Below are 16508 nucleotides of genomic sequence, written 5' to 3'. Positions count from 1 at the left end.
TCCTACTAGCACTGACTGCTGATAAATTCTTGAGTAAAAATGTAYTTACTACGACTGTGATAATTGGTTGTCTCACCTAGCTATCTTAAGATGAATCTACTAACTGTAAGTCTCTCTGGATAACAGCATTTGCTAAATTACTCAAATGTAAATGTAAAATGATCAGTGACATAAAAACAAACCTTTTGACCGATTTGTCCTGGAAGTCCMTTCTTTCCATCTCTTCCAGGTAAACCCTGAGTTGAAGAATGGGAGAAGGAGAGATGTTTTCAAACTTAAAGGCACATCAGCTACTGGTTTGACACCAGAGTACCTATACGTACTGGTTCTCCTGGATGTCCTGCTGGCCCAGGGTGTCCCCTGCCTCCTTTGTCTCCCTGAAATCATAAAATCATCAAGATTACCAATATTGAAAGGACCAATGAGGCCAATGTACTGTATACATTTGTCAATATATTTGTCAACTTGAAAGCCCAAGCAAGTTGCCAGTTAACTACTACCTAACCTATACTTTAAGCACAGATCACTGCACATGTACATAGCCCATCTGTAAATAGCCCATCCAACTACCCCATCCCCATACTGTTATTTTTTGTTGTTGCTCCTTTGCACCCCAGTATCTCTACTTGCACATTCAACTGATGCACATCTATCACTCCAGTGTTTAATTGCTAAATTGTAATTATTTCACCACTATGGCCTATTTATTGCCTTACCTCCCTTATCTTACCTCATTTGCACACATTGTATATATACTTTTTCTATTGTGTTATTGACTGTATGTTTGTTTATTTCATGTGTAACTCTGTGTTGTTGTTTGTGTCGCACTGCTTTGCTTTATCTTGGCCAGGTCGCAGTTGTAAATTAAAACTTGTTCTCAACTGGTCTACCTGGTTAAATAAAGGTGAAATAAAAATAATAACAAAATATATACTGTTAATTTAGCCACTATTGTATATAACCATGTGATAAATGACAGTGTTGTGATATTCTTACCACTTGGCCATCTTTGCCGGAAAGTCCTGGTCCCCCTAAAAGACCTAAAGAGCCCTGGGAAAGAAATGAAATATACTGAAAGTTTGATAACAAGTTATTAAAATGCAACGCTCCTTACCTACCTTTCTCTGATAACATTTGATCAAGTGCCTCCGGAAACTGAGGCAGTGAAAGTATTTGAAACTTTACCTATAACACCTGCATTAGCAAAATGACAAGTGACAATGTGCTGATAATAAAACAGACACTGCCTCATAAAAAGAGCTGGTCTCTTGGATTCAAATGGAAAAATGGGTTGTATTGTCACATACATTTACTGTGCATTGCTATGTTCATAATATCAACGGTAAACTCTTACTGTACATGTAATAGTCATCAGATACTAATAGTTATAGATACTATTGTAGGCCTACSACATACTGCATGTGGTTCAGATTCAAAGATCCTGTGGTGTACCTGGGAATGTCCGGGGAAAACATCTTGCTGTTTTCCTTATAAACTACAATGTTTCATCCATGTGCTGTTCTCTCTTATTTACTTTGGTCTGATCTCATAAAATACACATTATCATATTTGATGTGGGATTCAGTTCAGCAGCTGTTTATTTCAATTGAAGACAGTTCTATTATGATACTTCAGAGACTGCATTTATCTCTCTACTATGCGTGGAAATACTTGGGAACAGATTTCCCAAATTAAGATCACTTAGAGCTGATCTGTTTTTTTTTTATTTTTATGTCCAACAATGAAAATGCTAAATATATATATATATATACTGTATATATTTATATATGTTTTGCTCAGAAAACATGGGGCGTCAAATAAAACCACCCTCGGGCCGCCAGTTGGGAAACCCTGTTCTACAGAGATTCATACATTTGATAACCTCATTCAGTGAAGCCACTTTTATGGCGTACCTTTTCACCTGCTTGGCCCGATGGCCCAGGTAATCCCGGAACCCCTCTTTCACCCTGAAAAGACAAGAATTTATACATAAAATGTGTGTTTGATAAAAGGGATTGTAGATTATTAGAAGTAGCTTTTGATCAGTACTCTGGAATCCAATCATTGGTGATAATGCTTAAAGTGGGTCTTCAGTGTCATAAAATAGATCATGCCAATAAAACGTAATACTAATGCCCTTTTTTGACCTTCCTACCGAATCACCAGGCCGTCCTTGTTCTCCCTTGTTACCATCAACCCCGCGTCGCCCCTGAAATAGTGAACAGAAAGAGCAGCTCCATTGATTTACCATCAAATACCCTAGTCTGATCAAAACATAATTTGTTTTAGAGTGCAGCTGATACCTCTGTCCCAGTTGGACCCTGTGGCCCAGGAAATCCTCGGTTGCCATGGATGCCCTTTAATTTAAAAAGCGGAGAGATGAGAAGTCATGAGATATTCACCCTTTATTAATGTTGTTCATAGATAAAACACATGTATCAGCTGTGTGTTAAATTAAATTCCAACTTTTTAAAACATTCATACATACACCCTTCATAAGCTCTTTTTAAGGCTTATATACATAGATGCTTCAAAAGTCATTCATAAGGAATGCTATATGAAGGGTAACAAAGGGGTTTTGATACATTTGAGAAAGCATCAGATATAAAGACCTTTTATATCACTCTTCATGTAGTATTTTTTTTATTTCACCTTTTTTAACCAGGTAAGCCAGTTTAGAATAAGTTCTCATTYACAACTGCGACCTGGCCAGTCGTTGTCTCTGATTGGGAATCAGATAGAAGTTGTCAGTTTCCTTTTGGGTTTTGTGGGATCTTGTCTTGCACGACTTGCTTTACGTTCGGTTTGTGTTCATTGTTTTTTCCCGGTGTTACGTTTTCAAATAAAGAGAGAATGTACGCCTACCATGCTGCACCWTGGTCCGGTCATTTATCATCCGACGACGAGCGCAACAAGTGACCAGTGTTCCATTATTAAAGKGACCAGTGTTCCATGTCTATATACATAGGGCAGAAGCCTCTAAGGTGTAGGGTTGAGTAACCTGGTSATAGCCGGCTAGTGATGGCTATTTAACAGTCTGATGGCCTTGAAATAGAAGCTGTTTTTAGTCTCTTGGTCCCAGCTTACACAAAGTTTACACAAAGTCCAGTGTAGTTCCTTGAGAGCCGTTGTGGTATTTGCTTGTGAGGTATTCTAGGTCGAATGAACAAAAGGACTGATCCTGTACGTTACCACAAGCACACCATGAGTAGTTAATAATGAAACATRCACCTCTGCTTTTATTCTGCMCAGAGAGTTCTTTATTCCTGTCTGCGCAATGTACTGAGAACCCAGCTGGCTGTATGGACGGGGACAGTATATCCGGAAAGGGCCATGATTCCGTGAAACAGAGTATGTTACAGTCCCTGATGTCTCTCTGGAAGGAGATCCTCACCCTGAGCTCGTCTACTTTATTATCCAGGGACTGAACATTAGCGAGTAATATACTCGGAAGCGGTGGAGGAAGGTGCACGCCTCCTGAGTCAGACTAAAAGTCAACTCAGAATACCTCTTCTCTGCTGGCGGCGTCTTGGAGCAACCTCTGGGATAAGTTCAGTAGAGTTGGGTGGTACGAACAAAGGATCCAATTCAGGAAAGTTGTATTTCTGGTCAAAATGCTGGTGAGTTACCGCCACTCTGATATCCAAAAGTTATTTCCGGCTGTATGTAATAACCCAAAAAACTGTCTGGGCTTACAATTCTGTATGGATCTTTACCCTTAGTACCATGGGAAACTAGGCTACTGTACAGGGTACAGTGCCAATTCTGTAATGTATTTTACACTTTCACACCCATACTTGATTACACTGCAAGTGGGCACCATTTGCTTATTTAATGTACAGTAAGTGTGCCGACAAATTCATTGGGGAAAATATTGGGTTTGTCCGAATTAGATAATTATTCTCTACATAATTGCTMAATTCTATTTAATGACTCAAAACACTAAACGATGTTTACTGAACTCAAAGATTCTTAGTTGCTAAGGACGTTAACATATGCAATAAAACAGCCCCCATGTTTTGGAATAACCTCAAATGTAACATCTTCCCTAACTTCAGTGGTGGGATGACATGTATGGGTTTCATTGTTACATAGTATAGAATTTGAAATAAACTGATATCTTTYCTCTGATTACAAGTGATGACTTCACAAAACACTTGTGAAAGRCACTCTCTCATCACTTTATTGCACTTTTGTAGGAAGATTTGCTTCAACAATGCACTGCCAGTATTCAAAGGCCACAGTATGTTCACAAAGAACATATTGTACTGTAAACTGGTCTACACTTCTCATGACCTCAGTCATCAGTAGAGATCAGTATTGAGTGCAAGTTGAACACCCCACACAGACCAATTTACAGTATTTCAAAGCCTCTAATGGAAAAAGCAATGAAAATATATTACTTCAAAATGTCATCCGAACAGCGAGTTGATACATAGTTCATTGACAGAAAACAATGAACAAATTGAAGTCATGAAAATTACTGAAACAATAGGTCTTTTATCCATGATATAGTTTAGGCAGAAAAGGACACAAGTTGCCCTTGAATAATGATGATATTCTAAAATTGAATATATATATGCCACTTGGGCAAACAATACTGAAAAMTTTCAGGGYGGTTTCCCGGACACATATCAAGCCTAGTCCTAACCTAAAAATGACKTTCAATGGAGATTCTCCACTGAGCTTGCTTTATAGTCCAGGACTAGGCTAAATCTGTGTCTGGGTAACCGCCCCCACAAGTTCAGTGTGATAGTAATAGAGCTGGTACAAGCAATATCAGAAAAAGTGCCAGTCATGATCTTTGTTACTGAATTTCAAAGTTATTATGTGAGTATTCATGCAGAGACTGTTACCTTTCATGCTCAACAGTTTCAATGAAATCTGACTGCTAACGCACAAACACCTTCTGAATCAAGTTACAGTGACGGTCCCCTGCAAGGTACGATATACTGTACTCTTTCATGGAAACAATGACCATGCATCCCCCTAAAACATTTGCTTCATTCATACAAATGTAATATTCCCCTCAAGGTCTTCATCATGTTTCCATCATAGCTAGCAATCTCAACACACTCTGAGGGGTCTATTCAATGAATTCCGGTAAGACAATTCCGCTCCAACACAAAGAAACCATGCACCAACATAGAGTGAAGATATGTAGGCACTTTATCATTAACCTAGACACTGTACTGTATGTCAGAGCGACATTCACCTTCACAAATGAAATGACACATTCTTCTCTTTTTCTTTCTGTTTGATATTAGAGAGCATCTCAGGGAGGACTTGCTTCAATTACTATCTTCATGGTCTGTTTCATAATCATTATATTCTGACTATAGGCCACTTAACATATAATCAGGTGAAGATCCAATATGTTTTAATATCTTCAGTGGCAACCAGATCACTATATCAATGTCTACTCTCAGTCTCTGCAGATGTCCTGTATGGTAAAAAACTGTGGCAGCAATGAYTACTTACATTTGACTACAATCTAGTCTAGGTACTGTAGATCTGGACGTATTATTTAAAACACAAAGCTTTCCTGCAAATAATGATATATGAATGGTCTCCATCTGGCCCTCCTCATATGCCCAGTTATCACACCAGTAGGAGTAACAAMGTTTCTCCTGCCTCCCAGTAGGAAGCAACAGCCTTTAGAGTTAGCCAAGTGCTCTTGCCAAGTACTGTACCTTACTGAAGAAATAAGGCCCAAGGGGGTGTGGTACAGTTGAAGTCGGAAGTTTACATACACTTAGGTTGGAGTCATTAAAACTMATTTATCAACCACTCCACAAATGTCTTGTTAACAAACAATAGTTTTGGCAAGTCAGTTAGGACATCTACTTTGTGCATGGCAAGTAATTTTTCCAATAATTGTTTACAGACAAATTATTTCACTTATAATTAACTGTATCTCAATTCCAGTGGGTCAGAAGTTTACATAACCACTAAGTTGACTGTGCCTTTAAACGTTTTGGAAAATTCAGAATTATATGTTTCATGGCGTTATACGAAGCTTCTGAAGACGGTGCTAATTGACATAATTTTGAGTCAATTGGAGGTGTACCTGGTGGAGTGTGATGTTCAAGGCCTACGGCATTCAAACTCCAGTGCCGTTTTTGCGTTGCACAATCATGGGTAGAAATTGCAAAAGAAATCAAGCAAGACCACAAGCTGCGTGTCATGCTTTGGAGAAATGTTCAAATGCCTTGAAAGTAACACGTTCATCTGGTACAAACATTAGTTGACGCAAGTATTAACACCGATTGGACCAGCGTGCAGTCGTCAATATCGCTCAGGAAGGAGATGCGGTTCTGTCTCCTAGAGATGAACGTACTTTTGGTGGAAAGTGCAGGAATTAACCAGAAACATACAGCAAAAGGACCTTGTGAAGGATGGCTGAAGAAACAGGAACAAAAGTATCTATATCCACAGTAAAACGAGTCCTATATCAACTAACCTGAAAGGCGCTCAGCAAGGAAGAAGCCACTGCTCCAAAACCGCCATAGAAAAGCCAGACTACGGGTTTGCAACTGCACATGGGCGACAAAGATCGTTACTTTTATGGAGAAATGTCCTCTGGTCTCGATGAACAAAAGTAGTTGGCCAATAATGACCATCGTTATGTTTGGAGGTAAAAGGGGGAGCTTGCAAGCAGAAGAACACCATCCCAAACCGTGAAGCACGGCGGGTGGCAGCATCATGTTGTGGGGGTGCTTTTGCTGCAGGAGGGACTGGTGCACTTCACAAAATAGGATGGCATCATGAGGAGCTTGGTCGCAAATGGGTCTTTCAAATGGACAATGACCCCAAGCAACTTTCCAAAGTTGAGGCAAAAGGCTTTAACGATAACAGTCAGGTATGGAGTGGCCATTACAAAGCCCTGACGTTCAATTCCCATAGAACATTTGTGGGCAGAAATAAAAAAGCGTGTGCGACAAGGAAGCCCTACAATCCTGACTCATGTAACACAGCTCCTGTCAGGAAAATGGTGCCAAAATTCACCCAACTTGTTGTGGGAAGCTTGTGGAAGGCTACCCGATACATTTTACCAATTTTAAGGCAATGCTACCAAATACTAATTGAGTGTATGTAAACTTCTGAATCCATGGAATATGATGAAAGAAATAAAAGCTGAAATAAATTATTCTCTCTACTATTATTCTGGCATTCCACATTCTTAAAATAAAGTGGTGATCCTAACTGACCTAAAACAGGGAATGTTTACTAGGATTAAATGTCAGGAATTGTGAAAAACTGAGTTTAAATGTATTTGGCTAAGGTGTATGTAAACTTCCGACTTCAACTGTATATAMAATTGAGCACACAGCCATGCAATCTCCATAAACAAACATTGGCAGTAGAATGGTCTTACTGAAGACCTCAGTGACTTTCAACGTGGTAACGTCATAGGATTCCACCTTTCCAACAAGTCAGTTTGTAAAATTTCTGCCCTGCTAGAGCCACCCGGTCAATTGTAAGAGCTGTTATTGTTTGGTGAAAATGTCTAGGAGCAACAACGGCTCAGTCGCGAAGTGGTAGGCCACACAAGCTCACAGAACGGGATCACCTATCTGTCCTCAGTTGCAACACTTACTACCAAGTTCCAAACTGCCTCTGCAAGCAACGTCAGTGCAARAACTGTTTGTCGGGAGCTTCATTAAATTGGTTTCCATGGCTGAGCAGCCACACACAAGCCTAAGATCACTATGCGCAATGCCAAGCATCGGCTGGAGTAGTGTAAAGCTCGGCGCCATTGGACTCTGGAGCAGTGGAAACATGTTCTTTGGAGTGATGAATCACGCTTCCGACAGACTAATCTGGGTTTGGAGGATGCCATTAGAACGCTACCTGCCCCAATGCATAGTGCCAACCGTAAGGTTTGGTGGAGGAGGAATAATGGTCTGGAGCTGTTTTTCATCGTTCGGGCTAGGCCCCTTAGTTCCAGTGAAGGAAATCTTAACTCTACAGCATCACAATRACATTCTAGACGATTCTGTGCTTCCAACTTTGTGGCAACAGTTTGGGGAAGGCCCTTTCCTGTTTCAGCATGACAAGATCGAGATCGTGGTGGAATAACTTGACTGGCCTGTACAGAGCCCTGACCTCAACCCCATCTTACACCTTTGGGATGAATTGGAACGCCAACTGCGAGCCAGGCCTAGTCGCCCAACATCAGTGCCCAACCTTACTAATGCTTTTGTGGCTGAATGGAAGCAAGTTCCCGTTCCAACATCTAATGGAAACCCTTCCCAGAAGAGTGGAGGCTGTTATAGCAGCAAAGAGGGTAACAACTCCATATTAATGCACATGATTTTGGAATGAGATGTTCGATGAGCAGGTGTCCACATACTTTTGGTCGCCTATAAAATGGCGTCGAGAACATGGCTGACGTTTTACATTCTCCCAAACAATTGTGCAATTATTTTWWATTTYTTTTGCGTTTTGTGTGACTTATTTTTTTACTTATTGTGTACATAATGTTACTGCTACCGTCTCTTATGACCGAAAATWACTTCTGGACATCAGAAAAGCGATTACTCACCGCGGACTGGAAGAAACCTTTAACGAGTCGGATGAGAAGAATATCTTGCTTTCACTGGAACAGGCCCAGATCCACGCCTTTTGCGTGAAGAAAAGACGCTGGAAATGGGGACGCAGATTGGGGATCCTTCTGAGAAGCCGGAGGCGAGCGAGTAAACTCCCAATGCCTTCCATTCTCCTTGCTAACGTGCAAATAAAATTTATGACCGAAGATTATCCTACCTACGGGACATTAAAAACTGTAACATCTTGTTTCACCGAGATGTGGCTGAACAAAGAAACGGACAATATAGATCTGSCGGGATTTTCCATGCACCGGCAGAACAGAGATGCTACCGCTGGTAAGAAGAGGGGTGGGTGTGTGTGTCTTTTTGTCAATAACAGCTGGTGCGCAATGTCTAATATTAAAGAACTCTCGAGGTATTGCTCGCCTGAGGTAGAGTACCTTATGATAAGCTGTCGACCACACATACACTATCTAGCCGTCWATTTACCACCACAAAGCGATGCTGGCACTAAGACCGCTCTCAACCAATTTTATAAGGCCATAAGCAAAGAAGAAAATGCTCACCCAGAAGCGGCGCTCCTAGTGGCCGGGGACTTTAATGCAGGCAAACTTAAATCAGTTTTACCAGATTTTTACCAGCATGTCACATGTGCAACCAGGGGGAAAAAATCCTAGACCACCTTTACTCCACAAACAGAGATGCATACAAAGCTCTCCCCCGCCCTCCATTTGGCAAATCTGACCACAATTCTATTGTCCTGATTCCTGCTTACAAGCAAAAACTAAAGCAGGAAGTGGTCAGATGACGCGGATGCTACACTACAGGACTGTTTTGCTAGCACAGACTGGAATATGTTCCGGGATTCATCCAATGGCATTGAGGAATACACCACCTCAGTCATCGGCTTCATCAAAAAGTGCATTGATGACGTCGACCCCACAGTGACTGTACGTACATATCTCAACCAGAAGCCATGGATTACAGGCAACATCCGCATCGAGCTAAAGGCCAGATCTGACGCTTTCAAGGAGCGGGAGACTAATCCGGACGCTTACAAGAAATCCCGCTATGCCCTCAGACGAACCATGAAACAAGCAAAGCGTCAATACAGGATTAAGATTGAATCCTACTACACTGGCTCTGACGCTCGTCGGATGTGGCAGGGCTTGAAAACTATTAGGGACTACAAAAGGTTGCCCAGTGACGCGAGCCTACCAGACGAGCTAAATGCCTTTATGCTCGCTTCGAGGCAAGCAACACTGAAGCATGCACGAGAGCACCAGCTGTTCTGGATGACTGTGTGATATGCTCTCGGTAGCCGAGAGCGTGTGCACAAAACCTTAAACAGGTCAACATTCACAAAACCGCTGGGCCAGATGGATTACCAGGACTTGTACTCAAAGCATGCGCGGACCAACTGTCAAGTGTCTTCACTGACATTTTCTACCTCTCCCTGACCGAGTCTGTAATACCTACATGTTTCAAGCAGACCACCATAGTCCCTGTGCCCAAGGAAGCGAAGGTAACCTGCGTAAATGATTACCGCCCCATGGAACTCACATCGGTAGCCATGTGCTTTGAAAGGCTGGTCATGGCTCATATCAACAGCATCCTCCCGGACACCCTAGACCCACTCCAATTCGCATAGCGCACCAACAGATCCACAGATGACACAATCTCAATCGCACTCCACACTGCCCTTAYCCACCTGGACAAAGGAACACCTATGTGAGAATGCTATTCATCGACTACAGCGCAGCGTTCAACACCATAGTGCTCATGAAGTTCATCCCTAAGCTAAGGACTCTGGGACTAAACACCTCCCTCTGCAACTGGATCCTGGACTTCCTGACGGGCCGCCCCCAGGTGGTAAGAGTAGGCAACAACATGTCTGCCACGCTGATCCTTAACACTGGAGCCCATCAGCGGTGTGTACTTAGTCCCCTCCTGTATTCCCTGTTCACCCACGACTGTGTGGCCAAACACGACTCCGACACCATCATTAAGTTTGCTGATGACACAACGGCGGTAGGCCTGATCACCGACAATGATGAGACGGCCTATAGGGAGGTCAGAGAACTGGCAGTGTGATGCCAGGACAACAACCTCTCCCTCAACGTGAGCAAGACAAAGGAGCTGATCGTGGACTACAGGAAAAGGCGGGCCCAACAGGCCCCCATTAACATCAACGGGGCTGTAGTGGAGCGGGTCGAGAGTTTCAAGTTCCTTGGTGTCCACATCACCAACGAACTATCATGGTCCAAACATACCAAGACAGTCGTGAAGAGGGCACGACAAAACCTTTTCCCCCTCAGGAGACTGAAAAGATTTGTCATGGGCCCCCAGATCGTCAAAAGGTTCTATAGCTGCACCATCGAGAGCATCCTGACCGGTTGCATCACCGCCTGGTATGGCAACTGCTCGGCATCTGACCATAAGGCGCTACAGAGGGTAGCGCGAACGGCTCAGTACATCACTGTGAGGTTCCTCGTGACGCGAGCCTACCGACGAGCTAAATGCCTTATGCTCGCTTCGAGCAAGCAACACTGAAGCATGCACGAGAGCACCAGCTGTTCTGGATGACTGTGTGATATGCTCTCGGTAGCGAGAGGTGTGCACAAACCTTAAACAGGTCAACATTCACAAAACCGCTGGGCCAGATGGATTACCAGGACTTGTACTCAAAGCATGCGCGGACCAACTGTCAAGTGTCTTCACTGACATTTTCTACCTCTCCCTGACCGAGTCTGTAATACCTACATGTTTCAAGCAGACCACCATAGTCCCTGTGCCCAGGAAGGAAGGTAACCTGCGTAAATGATTACCGCCCCATGGAACTCACATCGGTAGCCATGTGCTTTGAAAGGCTGGTCATGGCTCATATCAACAGCATCCTCCCGGACCCTAGACCACTCCAATTCCGCAAGCGCACCAACAGATCCACAGATGAACACAATCTCAATCGCACTCCACACTGCCCTTACCCACCTGGACAAAGGAACACCTATTGAGAATGCTATTCATCGACTACAGCGCAGCGTTCAACACCATAGTGCTCATGAAGTTCATCCCTAAGCTAAGGACTCTGGGACTAAACACCTCCCTCTGCAACTGGATCCTGGACTTCCTGACGGGCCGCCCCCAGGTGGTAAGAGTAGGCAACAACATGTCTGCCACGCTGATCCTTAACACTGGAGCCCATCAGCGGTGTGTACTTAGTCCCTCCTGTATTCCCTGTTCACCCACGACTGTGTGCCAAACACGACTCCGACACCATCATTAAGTTTGCTGATGACACAACGGCGGTAGGCCTGATCACCGACAATGATGAGACGGCCTATAGGGAGGTCAGAGAACTGGCAGTGTGATGCCAGGACAACAACCTCTCCCTCAACGTGAGCAAGACAAAGGAGCTGATCGTGGACTACAGGAAAAGGCGGCCCAACAGGCCCATTAACATCAACGGGCTGTAGTGGAGCGGGTCGAGAGTTTCAAGTTCCTTGGTGTCACATCACCAACGAACTATCATGGTCCAAACATACCAAGACAGTCGTGAAGAGGCACGACAAAACCTTTTCTCCCTCAGGAGACTGAAAGATTTGTCATGGGCCCCCAGATCGTCAAAAGGTTCTATAGCTGCACCATCGAGAGCATCCTGACCGGTTGCATCACCGCCTGGTATGGCAACTGCTCGGCATCTGACCATAAGGCGCTACAGAGGTACGCGAACGGCTCAGTACATCACTGTGGCCAGCTTCCTGCTGTAGGACCTATATAATAGGTGGTGTCAGAGGAAAGCCATACAATTGTCAGAGACTCCAGTCACCCAAGTTATAGACTGTTTCTCTGCTACCGCACAGAAAGCGGTACCGGAGCGCCAAGTCTAGGACCAAAATGCTCCTCAACAGCTTCTACTCCCAAGCCATTAGACTGCTGAACAATTCAAAAAATTGGCACCGGACAATTACATTGACAACCCTCCATCTTGTACACTGCTGCTCACTCGCTGTTTGTTTGTTACCTATGCATAGTCACTTCGCCCCCACTACATGTACAGATTACCTCAACTAGCCTGTACCCCAGCACACTGACTCTGTACCGTGCAACACTTCCGGGTTGGAGCGAGTAGTCGCATTCCGCTTCGCTCCACAGGTAGTATTACATTTCATTTCATTTCATTACAGTACAACGTTTGATTTGTTTGATCTAGCTAGCTACATAGCCGTCTTTGTATCAAAAGATAATTGTGTAGTTTTGAGTAATTATCGAGGTTCGCTAGCCAGCTATTTTCGTCTTTCTAACGTAACGTAACGTAGTCAACACTGCTAGCTAGCCAGCTAGCCAGCTAGCCACCGAATAGCAGCACTGTAGAAACTATTAGAAACTATTACATTACAACGGAACAACGGAACGACTTGATTAGTGTAGTGTTAGCTAGCTACATAGTTGTCTTTGTATCTAGATAATTGTGTAGTTTAGAGTAACTATCGGTTCGCCTAGCAGCTATTTTCGTCCGCCGCGCTGCCGTTCTCCTACCTAGTCAACACTGTGTAGCTAGCCAACTTCTACCGAATAGTAGAACTATTACATTACAACGGAACGACTTGATTAGCGTAGTGTTAGCTAGCTACATAGTTGTCTTTGCTGTCTTTGTATCCAAGATATTGTGTAGTTTAGAGTATTATCGAGGTTACCTAGCCAGCTACACTTTCAAACAAAAGTCAACAACGCAGCCACTGCTAGCTAGCCTACTTCACCAGCCAGCAGTACTATATCATTTTAGTCAATAGATTTTTGCAACGTAAGCTTAACTTTTCTGAACATTCGAGACGTGTAGTCCACTTGTCATTCCAATCTCCTTTGCATTAGCGTAGCCTCTTCTGTAGCCTGTCAACTATGTGTCTGTCTATCCCTCTTCTCTCCTCTCTGCACAGACCATACAAACGCTTCACACCGCGTGGCCGCCGCCACTCTAACCTGGTGGTCCCAGCGCGCACGACCACGTGGAGTTCCAGGTCTCCGGCAGCCTCTGGAACTGCGATCTGCGGCAACAAGGCAGAGTTCATCCCAGCTATGCTTCCCTCTCAGTCCCTCGACTTCTTGGCTACTGACGGAACATGGATTACCCTGATAACACTGCTACTCCTACTGCTCTCTCCTCGCTGCCACGTGTTCTCGCCACACCCGAGAGCTTCTGGTCAGCGGGGTGGTGGCACTGGGATCCTCATCTCTCCCAAGTGGACATTCTCCTTTCTCCCCTGACCCCTCTGTCTATCGCCTCCTTTGAATTCCATGCTGTCACAGTTACCAGCCCTTTCAAGCTTAACATCCTTATCATTTATCGCCCTCCAGGTTCCTTGGAGAGTTCATCAATGAGCTTGACGCCTGATAAGTTCCTTTCCTGAGGATGGCTCACCTCTCACAGTTCTGGGTGACTTTAACCTCCCCACGTCTACCTTTGACTCATTCCTCTCTGCCTCCTTCTTTCCACTCCTCTCTCTTTTGACCTCACCCTCTTCAGCTTCCCCCCCTATTCACAAGGCAGGCAATATGCTTGACCTCATCTTTACTAGATGCTGTTCTTCCACTAATCTCATTGCAACTCCCTCCAAGTCTCCGACCACTACCTGTATCCTTTTCCCTCTCGCTCTCATCCAACACTTCCCACACTGCCCTCTCGGATGGTATCGCGCCGTCCCAACTTTCGCTCTCTCTCCCCCGCTACTCTCTCTCTTCCATCCTATCATCTCTTCCCTCTGCTCAAACCTTCTCCAACCTATCTCCTGATTCTGCCTCCTCAACCCTCCTCTCCTCCCTTTCTGCATACTTTGACTCTCTATGTCCCTATCCTCCAGGCGGCTCGGTCCTCCCCTCCTGCTCCGTGGCTCGACGACTCATTGCGAGCTCACAGAACAGGGCTCCGGCAGCGAGCGGAAATGGAGGAAAACTCGCCTCCCTGCGGACCTGGCATCCTTTCCCTCCCTCCTTCTCTTTCTCTCTTCTGTCTCTGCTGCTAAAGCCACTTTCTACCACTCTAAATTCCAAGCATCTGGCCTCTAACCTAGGAAGCTCTTGCCACTTCTCCTCCCTCCTGAATCTCCTCCCCCTCCCTCCCCCTCCTCCCTCTCTGCGGATGACTTCGTCAACCATTTTGTAAAAGGTCGACGACATCCGATCCTCGTTTGCTAAGTAAACGACACCGCTGGTTCTGCTCACACTGCCCTACCTGTGCTTTGACCTCTTTCTCCCCTCTCTCTCCAAGATGAATCTCGCGTCTTGTGACGGCCGGCCGCCAACAACCTGCCGCTTGACCCCTATCCCTCTTCTTCTCCAGACCATTTCCGGAGACTTCTCCCTTACCTCACCTCGCTCATTACAACTCATCCTTGACGCTGGCTACGTCCCTTCCGTCTTCAAGAGACGAGAGTTGCACCTTCTGAAAAACCTACACTCGATCCCTCCGATGTAAACACTACAGACCAGTATCCCTTCTTTTTTCTCTCCAAACCTCTTGAAAGTGCCGTCCTTGGCCAGCTCTCCTGCTATCTCTCTCAGAATGACCTTCTTGATCCAAATCAGTCAGGTTTCAAGACTAGTCATTCAACTGAGATGCTCTTCTCTGTGTCACGGAGGCGCTCCGCACTGCTAAAGCTAACTCTCTCTCTCTGCTCTCATCCTTCTAGACCTATCGGCTGCCTTTGATACTGTGAACCATCAGATCCTCCTCTCCACCTCTCCGAGTTGGGCATCTCCGGCGCGGCCCACGCTTGGATTGCGTCCTACCTGACAGGTCGCTCCTACAGGTGGCGTGGCGAGAACTCTGTCTCGCACCACGTGCTCTCACCACTGGTGTCCCCAGGGCTCTGTTCTAGGCCTCTCCTATTCTCGCTATCACCAAGTCACTTGGCTCTGTCATACCTCACATGGTCTCTCCTATCATTGCTATGCAGACGACACACATTAATCTTCTCCTTTCCCCCCTCTGATAACCAGGTGGCGAATCGCATCTCTGCATGTCTGGCAGACATATCAGTGTGGATGACGGATCACCACCTCAAGCTGAACCTCGGCAAGACGGAGCTGCTCTTCCTCCGGGGAAGGACTGCCCGTTCCATGATCTCGCCATCACGGTTGACAACTCCATTGTGTCCTCCTCCCAGAGTGCTAAGAACCTTGGCGTGATCTGGACAACACCCTGTCGTTCTCAACTAACATCAAGGCGGTGACCCGTTCCTGTAGGTTCATGCTCTACACATTCGCAGAGTACGACCCTGCCTCACACAGGAAGCGGGCAGGTCCTAATCCAGGCACTTGTCATCTCCCGTCTGGATTACTGCAACTCGCTGTTGGCTGGTCCCTGCCTGTGCCATTAAACCCCTACAACTCATCCAGAACGCCGCAGCCGTCTGGTGTTCAACCTTCCAAGTTCTCTCACGTCACACCGCTCCTCCGCTCTCTCCACTGGCTTCCAGTTGAAGCTCGCATCCGCTACAAGACCATGGTGCTTGCCTACGGAGCTGTGAGGGGAACGGCACCTCCGTACCTTCAGGCTCTGATCAGGCCTACACCCAAACAAGGGCACTGCGTTCATCCCCTCTGGCCTGCTCGCCTCCCTACCTCTGAGGAAGTACAGTTCCCGCTCAGCCCAGTCAAACTGTTCGCTGCTCTGGCACCCATGGTGGAGCAAACATCCCTCACGGACGCCAGTCAGCGGAGTCAATCACCACCTTCCGGAGACACTGAAACCCACCTTTAAGGAATACCTAGGATAGGATAAAGTAATCCTTCTAACCCCCCCTTAAAAGAGTTAAGATGCACTATTGTAAAGTGGTTGTTCCACTGGTATCATAAGGTGAATGCACAATTTTGTAAGTCGCTCTGGATAAGAGCGTCTGCTAAATGACTTAAATGTAAATGTACCGGTGCCCCTGTAATAGCCTCGTTATTGTGATT

General features: G+C 45.2%; 1 protein-coding gene across 1 annotated transcript in view; it reads right to left on the bottom strand.

Annotated features, from left to right (window-relative positions):
• The window catches only part of LOC111978790 (collagen alpha-1(XXI) chain-like), an 89212-nt gene that overhangs the window by 25656 nt on the left and 47048 nt on the right, over positions 1-16508 (bottom strand). The window contains exons 10-15 of the mRNA XM_070448593.1: positions 2304-2357; positions 2156-2209; positions 1914-1967; positions 997-1050; positions 324-377; positions 183-236 (exon numbers count right to left, since the gene is read on the bottom strand). Coding sequence (XP_070304694.1) covers positions 183-236; positions 324-377; positions 997-1050; positions 1914-1967; positions 2156-2209; positions 2304-2357 — 324 coding nt within the window. The remainder of the gene's footprint in view (positions 1-182; positions 237-323; positions 378-996; positions 1051-1913; positions 1968-2155; positions 2210-2303; positions 2358-16508) is intronic.

Source organism: Salvelinus sp. IW2-2015, linkage group LG18 (assembly GCF_002910315.2).
Source record: "Salvelinus sp. IW2-2015 linkage group LG18, ASM291031v2, whole genome shotgun sequence".
NCBI classification, from domain to species: Eukaryota; Metazoa; Chordata; class Actinopteri; order Salmoniformes; family Salmonidae; genus Salvelinus; species Salvelinus sp. IW2-2015.
The sequence above is the reverse complement of the archived record's forward strand: the minus strand, read 5'-3'. Positions and strand labels throughout refer to the sequence as shown.